General features: G+C 50.9%; 2 protein-coding genes across 2 annotated transcripts in view; one reads left to right on the top strand and one right to left on the bottom strand.

The window, feature by feature from the left end:
- Zmpste24 (zinc metallopeptidase STE24) overlaps positions 1 to 2,706 on the top strand; it is an 81,630-nt gene extending 78,924 nt beyond the window's left edge. The window contains exon 10 of the mRNA XM_023706211.1: positions 332 to 2,706. Within this exon, the coding sequence (XP_023561979.1) occupies positions 332 to 358 (27 nt within the window). The 3' untranslated portion in view covers positions 359 to 2,706. The remainder of the gene's footprint in view (positions 1 to 331) is intronic.
- Positions 2,707 to 3,758: 1,052 nt separating this feature from the next.
- Col9a2 (collagen type IX alpha 2 chain) lies at positions 3,759 to 17,446 on the bottom strand. The gene is made up of 32 exons (XM_004645977.2): positions 17,178 to 17,446; positions 16,010 to 16,084; positions 14,883 to 14,918; positions 14,737 to 14,799; positions 14,103 to 14,156; positions 13,929 to 13,964; positions 13,812 to 13,835; positions 13,435 to 13,488; positions 13,082 to 13,135; positions 12,935 to 12,982; positions 12,679 to 12,735; positions 12,542 to 12,595; positions 12,184 to 12,237; positions 11,738 to 11,791; positions 11,597 to 11,650; positions 11,433 to 11,486; positions 10,467 to 10,520; positions 10,020 to 10,073; positions 9,768 to 9,821; positions 8,871 to 8,915; positions 8,491 to 8,544; positions 8,117 to 8,170; positions 7,852 to 7,905; positions 7,696 to 7,767; positions 7,116 to 7,151; positions 6,928 to 6,972; positions 6,809 to 6,841; positions 6,502 to 6,648; positions 6,214 to 6,268; positions 5,768 to 5,956; positions 4,880 to 4,957; positions 3,759 to 4,512 (listed from the first exon to the last, which is right to left on the bottom strand). Exons 1-32 carry the CDS (start codon positions 17,247 to 17,249, stop codon positions 4,313 to 4,315), a joined length of 2,067 nt encoding a protein of 688 aa, XP_004646034.1. The 5' UTR covers positions 17,250 to 17,446; the 3' UTR covers positions 3,759 to 4,312.
- Between the last annotated feature and the right edge of the window lie 864 nt (positions 17,447 to 18,310).

Genomic DNA, 18,310 nt, shown 5'->3' with positions numbered 1-18,310 from the left:
TTTCCTACAGCTAAAGTGGAGCAGCTCTGCAATTTTTAACAAGTATCTTTTTCTTGTGACTTCAGGCTCTGAGAACTGCCTTTTATTCCTTCTGTGCCTTTAAATGCGAAGTTCAGTTCTGCACAAGTAAAACATTAAAAATTGCCAATATAGACCAGTGTACCTTGTGATTTGTGTGTCATGTATTGCCCAGATGTGTGTTTCTTAGCCTTAGAAGAATGGGGTTGTGGTCTGAGAAGAGTCAAAGGAAGTAGCCCTAATGCTAAATAGCGACAACACTGTCCCCAGGTCTCACACAGAATCCTCTTAATGACTTTTTCTTTCTCTATAGACAATGGTTCTTGCTGATGTTTCCTGAGAAGATTCATTTGAAGTCTTTTCTTCTCCATTTTTGTAATTTTAAATTATCTCCGGCTTGCCTTTTCTGCTCCAGTTGCTTCTGGTCTTCCTGACTTATAAGTATTGTACAATAATTTGCTTGGGGAAGTGTGACCACCATCACCCACAGTGTCTGGATGTCAGGTCTCAGGGAGGATAGGAGAAGACTGATGGCTTCCTGAAATCTTGGCCAGGAAGGAAAACAGGAGATATGGCAACCAAGGAAGCAAAGAGTGGCACCTGGCACCCTAAGACTTGATAGACAAGACCAGGATCAAGTGGGGCAAATCCTTGGGTAAAGAAGTATTACTGGCAAAGTGGATCTCTGATTCCAAAGCAGAGTTTGGGCTGTGACTGTATACTGCCTTTATCTGAGTTGACCCTTGGTGAAGTCTTAAGAGCTGCTCATAAATTCTGCCTCTGTTTGGGTAGCAGCAAAATTCCTGGAATAATTAGAATGACTTTAGTACCAATGATGATGTTCTGAGCTTTCTCTATAGACTCTATATGCTCAATGTTACTGTTTATGCTTTGTGTAGATTTCCCCTTTCTGAGGAAGCCTCTTTCTGCTTGGTCTTTTCCATCAATGTTTTGTATATTTCTGTACATAAATATTTTGTGTAGCTTTTAACAGTTCTGCGAATTGTATCATCACTAGCAGAAAACTTTCTAAATAGCAGCTGAGGGCCTGAAGTTTTGTCCTTAGAAACTATATGAAGAAAATTACTGAGAAGATGTAATCTAAAACTTGTATCCAAATTTATAACAAAAAGCTTTATTGGGGAAAGGGGATTGTGCTGAGCATTAAACCCAGGGCCTCATACTTTCAGGCAGGCACTCTACCACCAGCTTACATCCCCAGCCTAGCCAGAAACTTGATTCAAGACCACAATTGGGTTGAGGATATAGCTTAGTGGTACAGTATTTGCCTAGCATGCACAAGGCCCTGGATTTGATTGCAATACTGCAAAAAAATACACCCACATTAATGTGAGCAAGTAACTTGAAAGCATGTGTGGGTCAGGCCAATTACAGTTTGTTTATAAAACAAAAGTAATCCATTGTGGAGTATTCAAACATGGTCAGATGAATCTTAGGCTCTTCTGTTATTATCTAGGAAGCTTTCCAGAGAGGAAGATTTCCTAAACAGTTTGACTAGACATGAGCCAAGAGTCCTCTTGTGCTCTAAAACCTGAGCAATCAGGCTGCCTATACTGATCAGACAGCTGCCCTACCTTCAGGTCAGAGCTCTCATCCAACTCACTAGATGGTAGTAACAGGCAAGGCACAGCAGAGTTTTGACCAGGAAGCAGAAATACTAGTGTTTGTCTTAAGACCTTCAGGGCTTGGGGGAATAGCTCAGTGGAATAATTGCTTGCCTGCAAGCACAAGGTCCTGAGTTCAATGCCTGGTACCACCAAAAAAACCCAAAAAACAAACACACACACACACACACACACACACCCAACAGTGTCTTAAGGTTTTCAAGAGAGATCACATTCATGTATCTTTTATAATAATACAATACTTGCTATTTTATTATTGGTAATTGTGAACCTCTTACTGTGCTTAGTATGTAAGCTAGATTTTATTTATTTATTTATTTATTTATTTATTTATTTATTTATTTGGTACCAGGGATTTAACTCAGAACTCTGCACTTGCCAGGCAAGCACTTATTCTACTGAGCCATCTCCCTGGGCCCTAGACTTTATCTTAGTTATATATGTAGGAAAAAAGTGTTAATAGGACTCACCTGAGCAGGTGTCCAGGCATCTCAGGAAGAGGAAAGCACAAGTGTAAAGGCCTTGAAATGGGAGCCAGCCTGGTGTTTGAGAAACACCAGAAGACCAGAGAGGACAGGATGCTCTGTGCTACAAGAGAGGAGAGGTAAAGTTGGGAATGAGCAGATTTTGCAGGACAAACTAAGAATTTACTTGGGTATGATGGAAAGCCATGGAAGATTAGGAGCCAAGGACTGGCATGATCTGACTGAGTTTAACAGGCAAATCCTAGGTTCTACATTAGGAGCAAGGAAACTGGTTGGTATGTTCTCCCTGTGCTGGTACTTTTTTCAGCAAAAAGTCATGGTGCTAGGCTGTAGTGGTGGTCAGAGGTGCAGGCTGTGTCCTGAGGAGTGGTGTTGGACTCTGGAAAGGACTGGGCTGTCTTGCTGCAATGTCCTGTGAAGCTTCTCAAAACCCTCTTCCTAAGTGTAAACAAGGGAGTTGATCTCCTCTTTGTTGCACTATATTTTTATTTGTTTATTTTTTGTGTCAAGATTTGGTTTTGGAGGGAGCGGGTCCCTATTCTTGGCAGTGAGAACCACCCAGGTACTCAGACCATATGGAACTCACAGCCACACACAAACGCAATAAAAGTCACTTTCTTCTTTGTGTTATGGTTGTTGGGTCTTTTTCCTTTGAGCATCCTGACTATGTTATATTTATTGAGCATCTGCTGTGTGTCAGACCTCCATGTGCTGGAGAAAGAATAGGAAATGACAGATCACAGTCCTGCCCTGGTAGAGCTCATATTCTAGTGTCTTGCAGGGACAGTGAAAAATGCTGAGGAGAAACAGTCAAGCATGGGAGAGAGTTTGGAATGTCAGAGAAGAAAAGTCAATTTAGAGGAAGACCAGCAGCAAGGAGACTGGCAATGGTAACACTGGGGACATACTCTGAACAATGGGCACAGGCAGCTTGCATGCAACATTTTTGAGGAACAGCACAGGGCTGGCATTGAAGGAGTGGCATGGACCAGGGTCTGAGCAGAGTGAGGCTCAGATAAGTTCAGGGGAGACTTGTTACACATGAAGAAATCTAAATGACATTCACTTACCAGAAGGCTTATAAAAGGTAGCAGGCACTGGTCCCTAGGAATTAGTCCCCTTTCAGCTCCTTCAACTACCTGAGTGGTAGAAATGAGGTATAACACTATAGAAGATTTGTAAATCATCAGCTCTGTGGTAACTGATACCCTCCAGTAAACCCAATCTCAGAAAGTCACAGCAAGGGCCAATGTGTGGAACAGCTTCAAGCAGTGGACTCTAAATCCAAGATTTCAGATACTAGGACCAAGAATATAATGTTGCCTAGGGAAGAGAGAACCCTCAGTGCCATGGGAGTGCCCTGGGCTAGAATAACACTCATCTTCCCCTTGTCTACTGAGCCCTGATTCTCTGCATCTCCCAGTTCCCTGGCAGCTGCACAGCTCTGACCTTCTGTGGTGCACTGGCATCCCAATGCTTACCATTCAGGAAGTGCTCTGATGAAGGCATCCCATGTCCTCCCTTCCATTGCCCTGACCACTCTGTCCAGGCAATGGAGACCCAGCGACTTTGCACCATACCACAAAAACACAGAGCTCAGAAACTCACATCCTGATTTGTGCCCAAGTTGAGGGCTTTTATTTACAAAGATAGAGTCTGAAATAGATATGGGGAGAATGGGACAAGGGAGAGTAATGCCAGGAAGAGGAGGGAGATGGGTGTTTAAATACTCAGATGGGAGGCAGGAAGGAAGGGGTGGGACTGGCTTGAAGATGGCCACCTCACGGTGGTCACCCATCAGCAGTCATCCAGTAAGTCCAGAGAATGTGATCAGGAACCAGCAGAGACCTCAGTCCACCTGCCTCAATGATACGATGGCCAGTGGAAGATGGTGCAGATTAAGGAAACATCTGGTACCACCCAATGGTCCTCCCAGGATGAAAGTGACCCTGTTCCCTCAGAGCTTTGACTTTCCAGCAATACCTGCTGTCAGCTTACTTTTTCACTCTAATGCCCTCCCTTTCCTTCCCCCATGTTCTAGAACTCCTCCTCAGAACCTCTCGGTCTTATATCAAAGGCCCTGGGATGCTAAATCCCTGGGCTGGGAGCATGTCCACCTGGAGAAGACACAGGATGCTGGTAGGCTCCACTCTTGCCCACTGTTCATGGTCCTTTAATGGATCCAGGCTCTGTGAGCCGGGCAGAAGTGTAGGCTGATGCTCCAAGGCAAGCTGCAGGCTCACAGAAGCCTGGCAGCCCCACTGGGCCTGGCAGGCCAGGACGGCCCGCCTCTCCTGGAGCCCCTGGGGATCCTCTGTCTCCATCCTTGCCATTGATTGCCTGGCCAGGCCGGCCAGGGAGTCCTGTGAAAGGCATGAAGTCAGGACATCAGGGCCTCCTTCTGTCTTGCCCTAGATATCTTAAGCTGGGATATTTTTCAGGTAAGGAAAACAAGATCAAAGACAACACAAGAAGCAGGAGCTCTGCTCCCAAAACAGAGCCCAAAACAGAGTCTGGTTTCTGTTGCTCACAACTCCCAATCAGTGAATGCTTTCCCTTCCCCTATAAAGTGACCGTGGTACATCCCAGGAAGTCCTCAGAGTCCCAGCTTCCAGTTCCCAGCCAGACCAGGCAGAGGGGGAGGCCTCCATGTAAGAGCACCAGGTGTCCCTGGGCCATGAATCCCCAGGCTCAGGGACAGAATGGTAGATGGACAGGGCCAAGTCTTACCTGGGATCCCTGGGGGCCCAGGCATCCCAGGATGCCCACGCCCTACTTCGCCTCGATCACCCTTCTCTCCACGCTTCCCTGTAGGCAAAAAAAGTGAGTCAGTTTTTCAGGATTAAAAGATTTTTATTCCAGCCTACTGATTTTTAAATAGTCCTATAGCTGTCTTTTTTCTTCTCTTGCTCAATGTCTTAAAATATTTTTCAATAAAACATGAATTATTAATCTTTCTTCCATCAGGAAACATTTCTGTAATTCTATACTTGAATGGTGGGAAATTTATGACAATAAAGACCCACACAATGCAAAATTTCCAGCACCAATGAATACAAAGCTAAATGAACTATAGATGATTTCTCACTTTGTTATTTTGTTGCACATAACTTGTTACGGTGCTAGTTTAAAATAAGGGAAAATTGGAAATGAGCTAGGAAGGCTAGCTAAATTGAGGGAGGTAAAATAAAGGAAGGACAATTTTGTATCTGATAAATTTTATTATAGCAGAGTGTCCAATAGTAATTCTTAGCATTACAAGCAGTAAACTAAAAATTCTTTGTAAATCACCTAGCAATGTAATCCCCACAAAACACCAGTAAGTCTCCACAGTCAACACATCTAAGGCTCAGAGACATAGAAAGAGATTTTTGAGATACCACAAAATAAAACATCCAAAGTTGTAAAACAGTACATTCATTTTCATTAATTAGCTAAGGGGAAGAGCCCAGTAGTGCATCCCAGAAGAGTTTGGTCAAGGAATAGAGAAATTCCAAGTTTGCTCATCTTGGGACTGCTAATGGTGAGACCTAGTGACACAAGGAGGCTAAGCACTCAGCTGCTGAGGGCCACTGGCCAAGTTCCCATTGCCCAGCCTCACTGCAGAGCAGTACTCACCCTTGGGTCCTGTGTTGCCAATCTGACCCACAGCTCCTATGATGCCAGGAATTCCTCGAGGGCCAGGGTGCCCATGGGGTCCCTGTTTGCCTGGGTACCCAGGTGGCCCAGGAGGTCCTGGGGGGCCCATCATCCCTGCTGCACCTAGGGCTTCTCGCTTGGCACTCACAGCCACCTCTGCCAGTTGCTCTAGAGGGAGAAGGGGGACAGATGTCAGTGAGACAGGTGTCAACTCTGCAATAGTATGGAAGACAGAATATCCTGACATCCCCTGGCCCCTAGGTTTGCAGACAGGAGAGGCCCAGGTTTGCAATCTCCCTTTCCCAGGCCCTGTTTTGCTGAAATTAAAGGTTCCAGAGTGATTTATTTATCCAAGCGTCCCACGGCCCTTGAAAGCAGAGCTAGAAGGATCAGGGACTCCAGACCCTCAGGGAACCCTGCATCACCTTGCATCATCTTCAGCACCACATCTACAATGTGCTGGTCACTGGGATCTCGGCCCTGAAAGCAGAAGATGTCTTTCAGAAAGAACCCGTGCACCCTGCACTCTAATCCTTGTGGTCCCATCCTATCCCAGGGTCTGCACCCAGTACATGCCTACCCCGCTTTTTAATTTGGGCATGGAATCAGCCCAAGGAAGCCAGCGGCCCTCTGGAAACTCAGTGTTAACCCTACTGGCAAATCTACGAACTAGAATCACCCAGCTGGAAGGGGATGAGGAAGAGGCAACTCACAGCTATGCCCTGTCTTCCAGGCTGTCCTGGTACGCCTCGGTCTCCAGCCAGTCCTCGAGGACCTGGCAGCCCAGGGTAGCCCTGCACCCCTGGAGCCCCTGCATCCCCGCTGGGGCCAGGGTAGCCAGGTTCTCCACGGACTCCTTGCTGCCAGGGGTCGGGTGGGCGAAGGACAAAGGTGAGAAAGCCAGGGTGGGGAGGGTAAAGGGGGCAAGGAGGGTGGGTGGAGTGGGCAGGTGAGAAGGGCGGGTCCTGGTCAGCTGGAAGTGGGGGACCTGGACCAAGGGGTGACATGGGGTAGGCTTACCTGTCCTTTGGGCCCAGGCTCGCCAGCCTCGCCCTGAAGACACAGGAAGCTGCAGTCTCTGAAGGGCAGGGACTCCTATGCCCAGGGCCCACTCCCCTCAACCCCTGTGCGGTACTCACCTTCTCGCCTTTCTCTCCTGGGAGGCCAGCCACCCCCGGGTCGCCCTGCCAAGAGAGAACCATGGATCGGGTGGGCACACGCTAGCAGCAGGATGTGGAGCATCACAGACATTGCACCCATCAGTGGGCGCACCCAACGCCCTATTCGCCTGATGCATGGAAGCCAGGCTGCAGGTGCTGAGACTCACCACTGTACCCCGAGGCCCGGTCTTCCCTGGGAATCCCTGGGGAAAAGCAGATGAGAGCTTGGTGAGTCCCTTTCTCCTGGGAGAAGTGCCCCAGGGGTCCCCAACGCAGTTCCTGGCTGCATGCTTCTCACCAGCCCTGGATTGCCAGACCAGATCCCGGGAACCCGCACTTTTTCTTTTCTTTCCTGCTCTCTGTCTGTCTCTGTTTCTGTTTCTGTCTGCCTCTCTCTCTCTCTGCCTTCTTTGTCTCTCTGTCTCCCTCTGTCTCTCTCTCTCTGTCTGTCTCTTTTTCTGTCTCTCCCTGTCTGTCTCTCTGTCTCTGTCTGTCTGTCTGTCTCTGTCTGTCTCTGTCTCTGTCTCTGTCTCTGTCTCTGTCTCTGTCTCTCTCTCTCTCTCTCTCCCCCCCTCCTTTTTTTCCCACTGCAGATTGAACTTGGAGCCTCATGCAGGCTAAGCAAGCACTATACATCCCAGCAGGACCTGCAGACTGGAGAACTCAAGGTCTAACTGAGCTCCACAGACTCCACCCCATCCCAGGCTTGGACTGCTTTCCTAGGCACTTTCCAGCCCCGTTTGGCACCTTGTCTCCCTTGATGCCTGGCAAGCCTTGGGTCCCTGGAATTCCAGGGGGGCCTTGTTCCCCCTTGGGACCCTGAGAAGAGAAGCCAGACACGTAAATCAAATGAGGTTCCTGGACGTGTTCCCCAACTGCCCACCCCAGCTGGCCTGCACTAACCTGCCGTCCTTGAGGGCCTGGCTGCCCCACGGGACCCCTCTCACCATGGTCACCCTGAAATGAAAAGACAAGGTCACACTGAGGCTTTCAGCAGGGAGACCTTGGCAAGTTCTTATAGTTCTGTTGTCATCAGCAGGGGGTCCTTTGGTCCATTTCACAGACCAGCAAACTGAGGCATTGCCAGAGGACCCAGCCCTTACATATAGCTGACAGTGCCAGCTACTGCAAGGGCCCTCAGGGTGAGAGCACTGCTACAGGCACTTACCTTTTGCCCCACAATGCCCTGGGGACCAACTTCTCCTTGAGGCCCTGGCTCTCCCTGGAGGGATGAGATATTGAGGGTAAGCCTGGTGGGACCCTCTCTACCACACCAGGCTCACATCTCCCACTCTTTTTTTTAAGCACCTCCCACTCCTGGGTCTCAGGTGATTAGCTCCCTTTAGGGACACAGCCTAGAAAAGAGACAGTGAGTGCTTCTTTCCTGGGTCAGTGGATCTGGGCAGAAACAACCCAGAAGATCCTTTGGTTGGGTCTTACCCCATTTGCACCACACCCATCCCCTGTGCTCTATGGTCCAAGCAGGGCCCTCAGGCCTAGAAGGGCCAAAGCCAACTTGTGTTAGTGGAGAGGGCCACTTACCTCCTTCCCAGGAGGACCAGAGAATCCAGGAAGGCCCTGCTGGCCTGGCTCACCCTGCAGGAAAATAGAGCTCAGGTCAGTTAGCTCAGCCCCATGGGCCCCGAACAGCATACAGCCAAACAGAAAGGGTGCTCTTGGTCAAGTCCCCTGGGCTCCACTGAATGTCCTGTTTGTGTCACCTTTGGATTCAAAGCCATCGATCCCATCTCCAGTAAGCCAAGATGAGGGCTGTGGGAAGGCATGGGGGTGGCAGGAGGGGGGTGACTTGTGTTCTGGTTGTCTCAAGTCTAGGGCTAGGCCTGGGCCATGCCTCATTCTCTGCCCTATGACTCTTTTGCTCAGATGGGATAAATTTTGCCCCCAGCTTGGCATCATCTCACCTTGTCTCCAGGGCCTCCTTTTGTTCCAGGCTGGCCTGGCACACCCTACAGAAAGAAGTTGACATCCATTTCTTCCCTGGGATGGGGTAGCCCCACATCCCTGCTGCTTTGCCTCCCATTCCCAACCCAGCTTTCCTCCAGTTTATGGGAGCCCAATGACCAGAGACTCAAGCATGGTTTCATGAACCTGACTGTATTGTATACCCCTGCTCAGAGCTCTGGTGGGGAGGAGTGGGGTACAGGGCACAGGGTAATACTGCCTGTTAAGACCTGTGTCTGTGGGCAGAGGATAATTTCTGGCACAGCGTGGGTTCCAGAAGGTAGGGGGTGGAGTTGGATCTACATGCTGAGAACAGACAACAGGGAAGGTACTCCAAACAGAGGTTCCGGGGAAAGCTTAACAGGGTGTAGACAGAAAAACCACACATTCAGAGAAGAGGGGAGGACAGTGATAGTGGCCAATGAAGTAAGGAAAATAGGATGGAATCAGATTATAGTGGCCACTGAATTCTAGATGATCTGTGACATAAGGGTTGCATCTGTCCTGTATGTAACTGTTTGCCTCAAATTCCCAAAACTATTTACTGAGTGACTAGACTAAATGACTTTCTTGGGGTCCAAGGGAGCCATGGAAAGTGCTTTAGCAGGGAGATGGTTAGATTCTATGTAGCCACCAAGAAGGATTGGAATGGCAAAGAGAAAGCTGGAGCAGTTGTCTAATGAAGGCTAAACCCAGACACGGGGCACAAAAGTGACAGAGCAAGAGTCCAGGTGTAGATTTTGGCTTCATCAGCCACTCTCTTCCTTGTGGATAGGTGTACAACAGTGCCTAGCCTCCGAGCCCACAAGCATCAGTTTGACTGTGAGGCCACCCATAGGGCCCCACCCTATACTCACCGCTAGGCCCTGGTGGCCTGGGTTCCCTGGACGCCCTGCCTGTCCTGTGCTGCCCTGAAAAAACAGAACCAGAAGCACAAGTTAGAAACACAGCCAGAGGGGCACATACTTCACCTCAGTGCAGAGAAATAGGTCTGGGAGCCTGAAGGAGTGCACCAGGATGCATAGGAGGCCCCCAGAGTCATGATGAGAATCAAACCCCTAGTACAGAGAGCTCTCGCTCTCCAGTTCCACCATAATCCCTGCTCTTACTTTCATGCCAGGTGTGCCTGGGGTCCCGTCCTTGCCATCAATGCCCGGGGAGCCCTACACAGGAGGAAAGTACAGGGAGCCTCACAATGGGGAGGTGATTGTAGTCAAGCTGTCCTCCCATGAGCCCTGTGACGGCTGCAGCGTGAAGGAACAGAGCAGATATCTGGTCATCTCAGTAAACCCCACCAGCCCACTGCAGGAGGGCAACTTCCACAACCCTTCCTCAGTGTGGATGACAGTGTCCCAGGTGGCTATGCTCATGCCACAATCTCTTCTATAGCATCACCCTTATTTATAGGTGGAGAAAATAAGGTACAGAGAAGAAGGCACTGCTAAGACTGCAGAACCAGTCTGTAGCAGAGTTCAGTCTAGACTAGATCTCAAACTCCTCACCCACTGGTGTTGAGAACTCTTAGGCTGACCTTGGCCTCTATCCCTGGCACTTACGGCTGCTCCTTTTGGGCCTGTCATCCCTTGGAGTCCTCGCATGCCTTGGCTACCCTGTAAAGTAGAGAGAGGTCAGGACCCAGCAGGATGCTGAGGTCTTTTTGGCCATGCAGAGAGGGGATATCTGAGCTAGTGCCTCTGGGTCCCAGGCTCCTTGTGGCACAGGCCACATAGTGCAGGGGCTGGAGGAAAGAGGGTGGTGAGACTGGGGCAGCTCCTGGAGCTGGCATTCACTGATACCACAGCTCACCTGGACAAGGAACTTGACCACTAGAGAATGTGTGGGCTTTTCTTTAGGGGGAGGTAGGTTGTTTTAATTTGAAGTACTGTGAGCAGTTTTGATATAATTGCAGCTGAAAGCAGACTGGTTAGTAGGTGATTTCCAGAATTCTTATTCTGTCACTCGTGATAGTAATATGATTATGTAAGGGAAAAAGTCTTCCTTTATTTTTTTACAGATACATTTGGAAATGTTTAGGAGCAAAATGACAGATGCTACAGATTTCCTTGAAAAAGATCAGAGCAAGGCAGTAACAGTGGAAGAAAGGTGTAAGGGAGACGGATGGAGAAAGGGACTATGGCAAGATGTCAACAGCTGTGGAACCTACGACACAGCAACATGGGATTCATTACATCAGTCTCCCTACTTTAATATATATTTTAAAATTTGCATTATAGAATAAAAACATGCAGTCCAGCATTGTCTATTAATTACAAATAAATAATTAAGAAAACTGGAATGTAGACCAAATCCTATTAGTCTCCTGCTTGATCGCTGGAATTTCATTGTCATGCCCCAGTGACCACAGGCCTGTAACCTAAAGTCTCACTTTGGGTCACCCAGGCTGCAGGCAATCACCCAGGCTGTGGATGTGTGCACACACCAGCCATGGGTAGCACTGAGCCCTGCCTGGTGCATCCTTCCCCACCCAACTCTGAGCAGACAACAGGTGCCTGAGCACTTACCGCATCACCCTTCTCCCCGGGTCGGCCTGGGGGCCCCTTTGGACCTTCCTCACCCTGTCAGGAAGGAGGGACAGGTGTCCGTGTTACATGGGCTCAGGAGAACAGTACCTACTCTGCAGCTGGTGGAGTTCCAGCCTGGAGGCAGGGGACAGGAGCAAGCTTACCGGTGACCCAGCAGCGCCAATGGAGCCCACCATGCCTTTATACCCACGAGGACCCTAGGTAGAGGAAATAGTTGTGGGTCAGTACTGGCCACAGAGGTCTGATCACTGTAGCTGTTGTAGGGCACCCTTGTATTCACTTACCATCTCTCCCTTGGGTCCTGCCATTCCTGGGTAGCCCCTGATGCCCTGGGGCCCCTATCAAGACAGAAAAATGACAATTGCAAGAGCAATAATGAGATCCACTTCCTCATGTCTTTTTTGACCTCAGCCCTTTTCACAATGTCCCTTTGAAGTAGGCAGCCTAGGCTTTAGCTCATAAATGGGATACTGAGGCTCAGAAATGAGAGTACTCACAAGAGTCACTGAAAAGTGGCACAACCTGGACTTCAGCCAGGTTTTGATTAGCAGCTTTGGTTCCTGTCCCTTAATTCCTGAAAGCTTCCTAATTTCCCTCTTTTCCCACCTGGAGACATTCCCAGGTAGAAGAAACAGTCCTCTTTTTCAAGCTAGAGGCCCAAGTAGGGGATTGACCTCAGTAAGGACTTCCAGCATGAGACAGACCAGCCACAGGGGAAGCTATTTCTTACCGGTGGTCCAGGGATGCCTTGCTCTCCAGAGGCACCCACATCTCCTTTGGGACCCTAAAAGCAAGAAAGATCAGATAGGCAGGAGATGGAGCAATAAACACACAGTCAAAGATACCAATCAACTTCCCCAGCAAAGCCAGCCAGGAAAGATCCTTGAGACCATATGGTCCCATGCTACAGATGGGGATACTGAGGCTGAGCAAAGCAAAGGGACTTGCCAACAGACATATTAGCTTAGGATATGAGTCTCTTGTTTCCCAGCCCAAAGCTCTGTCCCAGAGAGACAGGAGAAGGGATAAAGTAGGGTTCAGGCCTCTACCACACAGCCCACCCCACAGCCTTCAGTCTTCATACTCACGGGCTTCCCCTGGTGGCCAGGGTCACCCAGGATACCGTGTTTGCCCGGATGCCCCTGGAGGGAAGGGGAACACTCACTATACAGTTCCCTCCTGGTCACTTGCCCCACCTATCAGGACTCAGAGCAGGTGTCCTTACCTTTACTCCCTGCAGTCCTGGGGGACCTTTGGCACCCACTGGACAATTGGTTGGACACTGGAAAGACAAGCTCATGGCACTGGGGTCACCTGCCTGGCCAAGCCAGCCAGGCCATGTGTCCCCATCTTGTCACCTCTGGAACACTCTTCCCAACTCTCCCAGCTGAGCAGCTCCATCACTACCCCTCTCCCACCTGCTGACACTATCTCCACACTGCCCCCATCACTCCTGCCCCAGACACCAGGAAGTGCCTCACCAGGAAGTCGGCACTCCCTTCCAGGCCTTGGATGGCTCCTGGACGCCCCTGAAGAGACATACAAAGATGGAGTCTGAACTGACCCTTCCCCACCCCAAGCCTTTCCCCAGGAGTTCATGGCCTTCTGGGACATCAGAGGACACTTACCGGTTTCCCAGGGGGTCCTGGGGGCCCTGATGGCCCCTCTGGTCCTGGATCCCCCTGAAAGCAAAAAGGGCCCCATTGTACCACCATCCAGCCCCCCCCTGGTTATTTCTGTCCCCTTCTCCAGTTCTCACCATTGCCCTATTTACCCCAACCCCTAGGGCACTTCCAAGAGGCTGGCAGGAGATGAAAGGCCTACTGCAGGGTGGGCTCTGCAGGAGAGATTCCCGTATTAGAGCCAGGGAACTCCCTTCTGGTCTGAAGTAGGCCTGGAAGCTTCTAGAGAGCCGAGGGCAGCTTGCCAGCTTGGAGGTAGAGGGCAGGAGGCAGTGTGAGTAGAGCAGTCAGGGGCTCACCTTGGGGCCTGGGGTTCCAATTTCACCAGGGAGACCAACAGGTCCAGGTGGCCCCTGAGGAACAGAGACAGGATGTCCAGGATGCCTCAGGGTCAACCCACCCAGGACAGGAATGTAGACCCAGCACCCAAAACCTTTTTTCTGCTCTTTGGCCAAGGTCAGAGAGACTGACAGATTGGAGCTTTTGGGGACAGAGAATTCCACGGTCAGTGTTTAGGGCTACAGTGGCCTGGGGAAAGGTCTCAGAAGGCCCACCCATTCCTGGTACTGTCACACCACACAGGCCTCTCCCCAAGATGGCTTTTCCCCTTCCCAAGTCCTGTTGTCTCCTCCTTTCCTTAGAATCCTAGGACTCTGCCCTATCCCCGAGGACTTACTGGAGGTCCAGCAAAACCAGGTCCCTGGAATAGAAGGAAAGGAAATTGAGTTCATGGTTCCCTCCACTTCTCCCTACCTGTGGAGGGTTCCTCAAAGGCCTCAAAAGTGGTACTCACCGGCAAACCAGGGGGACCTGGGAGCCCAGGCTGGCCCTGTAGGTGCAATGGGAGAGGCTCAGGGACTGGGACTCCTGGTCTCTACTGCAGCCCCTCTCAAAGGCTGGCACTAGATTGTCAAGCTAGAAGCCCAAGTAGGGGATTGACCTCTGGAGTCCCCAGCAGGCCACTTGCCTTGACTCCAGGTGTTCCTATGGGACCAGGCTCTCCCTTGGCTCCAGTTAAACCCTACAGAGAAAGAGAAAGTGGGATCACAAGGAGCAAGCTGCTCTCTGACCCACAGTGTGGGGCAGGTGCAGATCCCCTTGGCTGGGCCCATCTTCTTTTCATCATACCCCATGAAAACCTAGGGACTTCAACGCCTTTTTCACTTCCCCTACTTCTGGGTATGGCCCCTGGGGCTGGAGGGTTCGAGGGTTTGTGACAGTTAAGTGTTATCAACTAATGGATGCTCTTCTCCTGAGTTTTTCCTGGAGCCACAGAGGTCTTGGGAAAAAGAAAAGAACAGCCTCAATGAGGGCATTTAGTCTGATCCCTACACACCAGAAATGTGGCACTCAGTTCTAAGCAGGGCTGACAAACAGGACAACCTTGCACCTCACAGAGGGAAGAGTCCTGGGGACCCCAGATCCCATGATTCAGTGCTCCAGAAGTTGGGTGTGAGGTTCCATAAGGCTATAAGTCCTGTGAAACTAAGGGGCTTGCAGCTGGATAGACTCCATCCTGAACAGGCGAGGAAAGAAGCCACACCCAGGCTTCACATGGTGTAGTTGTTGCCATTCCATTCTGCCCACACTCCGGCACTCACATCAATGCCTGGTTTCCCATCTGGCCCGTCTGGCCCAGGTCTGCCAGGCTCTCCTTTGGGCCCCTTGAAAACAGAAGTGGAGGAAATATGAACCAGATGACAGCAAGGACCAGAAAGGTAAAAGATCACAGGGAAAAAGCACTAACCGGAGAGCCAGCTTTCCCGGGCGGACCCTTGTCACCCTGCAAAATACAAGTTGTTAAGACACCCCTGCATGGCTCATGCTTCCCCAAGTAGGCATCCATGGGGTGGGGAAGCTGGTCCTGGATCCCCTCCACTGTTATTTATTTATTTATTTTTTTAAGAGAAAGGTTTCCTTTTCTCACTTAAAAAATAAAATTGTATGAATCTCAAAATCAACTCCAGTGTGCTGGGGAGGAGGATATGTACATGTAAGTGGGTTTTAAACATGATAATGTTGGTAAAGTGACTGTTATAAGACCCACAAATGGGGCTGTGGGCTCTGAGTAAGCTAGAATAGTTGCTGCTTGGATTAGGGTGGGGAGAAGGCTGGGGCTTTTAGGGTGGGGCATCTCTGCTCTGGACTGTGGGTAGGAATAACAGAGGCTGGAGCAGGGCAAGGATTAAGGGGCCAGAAAGGGGATGAGGTTCAAAGTGTTCCTAAAGAGGGAAGGACCTCTTTCCCAAGTGACAAAGAACTCTTGTCGAAAGACAGGCAGGGAGTGGAATCAGATTCAGCCCTTGAGAGGCCTCCAGCCGTTTCAGGGCTGGCAGCAGCCAGGGCCTGGCTGGGATCCAGGGTCCTGTGTTTGGGAGGGGACACCAGGCTGAATAGAAGTCTGTCCAGATGGTAAACATGGTGCTGACCTCCTGGGGGAGCCTCCACAATACAGTATTTAACCCTCACCATGGCAGGCAGGGAGAGCAGGCTGATTCTGTCTTGGGAGGTAAGAGAAAAGGGAAGAGGCAGGAACTGGTTAGTGGTCTGGCCAAGGCCCCCCAGTCATCCTGAAGAGGTTAGGGTGTCTCCTACCCCAGAAGATAGGAAAGGAGAGAAGGGGCATAAGGACTCTCTGTGAGCAGTGGCTGGTAGACAGAACAGCAATTCCTTGTTCACAGGCTACAATAACAAGATCTACATTTCAGGGCTGTTTTGAGGATTTTGCTGAATAGACTCCTTGTGGTACTAGCAGTGTCGCCTACTGGAGACACAGGACACTACACCTCCAGGCGCTGGACGCCAGCACTCACAAAGTTTCCCTTGTCTGCGATTTCCCTCCCTTCCTACCCAGGCCCAAGTTTAGAGACTCACGTCGATGCCATCCGATCCAGGCATTCCTGGTGGCCCTGGGGGGCCCGGGAGACCCGGCTCTCCTGGCGGGCCTTTCTAAAAACACATACAGGGAAGGAAACTCTCAGTGTGGGCGTGCCAGGAGTTGCACATGGCCTCGGAGCGGGATCCTGAAGGAAGCGCTTCCCCTGGGAAAGGGAGCTCCGCGGGGACCGTGAACTCCTGCACACTGAGAACCCGCGGTGTACCGGGTACCGTGTGCCTTGGCGTCTGTTACCTTATTGAGAACTTCCAGGCCAATGACATTGTGGGCCGCAGTTTGAGGGTGAAGACACGGGCACAGAAACAGAAAGATTGTGGATCCATTCTCATGAGGTTGGCTGACTCCTTTCCCTACCACGATGCGGGTGTGTGTGTGTGTGTGTGTGTGTGTGTGTGTGTGTGTGTGTGTTAGGGGGCTAGTTGGAGATGGTGACAGCTGTGTAAATCACAGACACCTCGAGATGGCGCCCAGCCCACTTTGGTCCTCAATGAATGCAGCTCGAATTATCATTTTTAGAGTAAGTGAGCAGGTATCTCTTTCTTCCCCCGGTGGGAGTAAAACTTGACTAGAAAGTGGGGGGAGGAGTACGGAGCAGGAGCCAGTACCGCACCCCCCCCCCCCAAGACCCGGATTCCCAGCACCATTGCCTCGTCCTCCCCCGGTGGCGCTGTTAGGACCAGTTCTGTCCTAAGCAGGGGTCTAGTGAGGACCAGTTGCCCACCACTGCAGGCCAGGAAGCGCGAGGCTAATGCCACACGGCAAGCTGCACCCTGCACCCCGCGCAGCCTCATCACTCCAGCCCGCGCAGAGGGCGCCGCGGGTGGACAGCAGCGCCTGGCTGGAGCCGCGCCCCCCGCAGGCGGCGGGGCGGGGGCTCGGAGCCGCGTGAATGGCACCATTGTCTCCCCCACCACCTTGGTGCTCCGAGTGCCAGGACTGGGAGCCAACTCCGTCCTTGCGCTGCCCACCAGAGCAAGGCCGAGCATCGCTCCACCGGGCACCCGGCTCCTAGCTCATCCACCTCCTTTCCCGGAGCAGCGCTGCACACGGTGCAGATGACACCGTGGGTCCAGGCGACTGTCCTCGAGCAAGCGGCATTAGGCAGAAGAACCTGCACGGTGGCCCCCGACTGATGCCAGGACTTACGATCTGCGCCAGCGCGAGCCCGAGCACCTGGAGGAGAACGAGGAGGCCTCGGGGAGCGGCGGGGACGGCCATGGTGTGCGGGGACCACTCTCACCGACGGCGAGGCTGCTCTAGGACGGGTTTGGCGGCCTGGCCTCCAGAATATGCAGCGGGGTGGGGCGGGGCCCGGCCGCGGGGCTGGCACTTGGGAGCGCCCTCCCACAGAGGAGGGAAGCCGGCCCTCCGCTGCCAGAGTCCACTCTCAGGCGAAACTCCAGCCTACAAGAGCCAGCGCAGAAATACAAGGGGAGTCCTGGGAAGCGGAACACCACCGGCTCGAGGACTGAGACAAGAGTTCCGCTTCTTGGGAAGGAGGCCAGGAAGCACCTGAAGTCTCCCTCCAGATGACTTCAGGGCCCAGCACCTCTCCCTACTATCAGCCCCGCTTTCCTGGGCCTGTTTCAGGTCTTCACTGCCAGCTTCCACCATCCAGTTCCCGCACTCCAATCTTGTCACTTAAGGGACATGTTCTAAGCAAAGCACTAGTTAATTCAATTTGGTTGTTTTGCAACCAGATTATAAATTTCAGCATGCAGTTACACAGAGTAGACAGCTACGATGGCACAAATCTGCATAATCTTTTTTTTTTTTTTTTTTTTTTGCAGACCCTTGCGCTTGCCAGGGAAGCACTTATTCCACTGAGCCATCTCCCCAGCCCCTAATCTGCATAATCTTATGGAACTGTTACCTACCAGATATTATTATGCAAGGCATGATGGTACTTCCTATGCAACTTTGCCATTCTCTTGGGAACCTTTTCCAAGTGATCTTACTCCCAATCGGGAATTGAACTCAGACTCTTGTGCTTGCCAGGGAAGCACTTATTCTACTGATCTCCCTGGCCTGATCTACTCCCATCTTTATGGGAACAACCATCACCTTATTCGGAGGAGGTTCCAAAACCTACCTGTCTAGCAGCCTTTGTCTGAAGTCTCTTCCCTTCCCTTGCATTCACTAAGCCAAACTGGTCAAGTGCTTTGGAGTCTGACCCTGTCTAATTCAAACTACATATGTGAAGTCTCACTTTCCTCAACTGTAAAATGAGGATAATAATACTCTTAAGATGACTATAATAAATGAGGATAATAATAATA

The sequence above is a fragment of the Octodon degus genome, unplaced genomic scaffold (assembly GCF_000260255.1).
Source record: "Octodon degus isolate 3935 unplaced genomic scaffold, OctDeg1.0 scaffold00245, whole genome shotgun sequence".
Taxonomy (NCBI): Eukaryota; Metazoa; Chordata; class Mammalia; order Rodentia; family Octodontidae; genus Octodon; species Octodon degus.
Note: the sequence above shows the minus strand (reverse complement) of the source record. Positions and strands in the feature narration are given on the sequence as shown.

Bases quoted from the DNA above. Each gene is read 5' to 3' on its own strand.
- Col9a2 (XM_004645977.2), bottom strand. From the start codon at position 17,249: ATGGCCGTCCCCGCCGCTCCCCGAGGCCTCCTCGTTCTCCTCCAGGTG. The intron at 14,800-14,882 runs GTTAGTGCTTTT...TCTGTTTTCAAG, and splicing joins CCGGGAAAGCTGGCTCTCCG to GGGCCCAAAGGAGAGCCTGG. The intron at 4,513-4,879 runs GTAAGACTTGGC...TGCCTTTCACAG, and splicing joins TGGGCCCCCAGGGATCCCAG to GACTCCCTGGCCGGCCTGGC.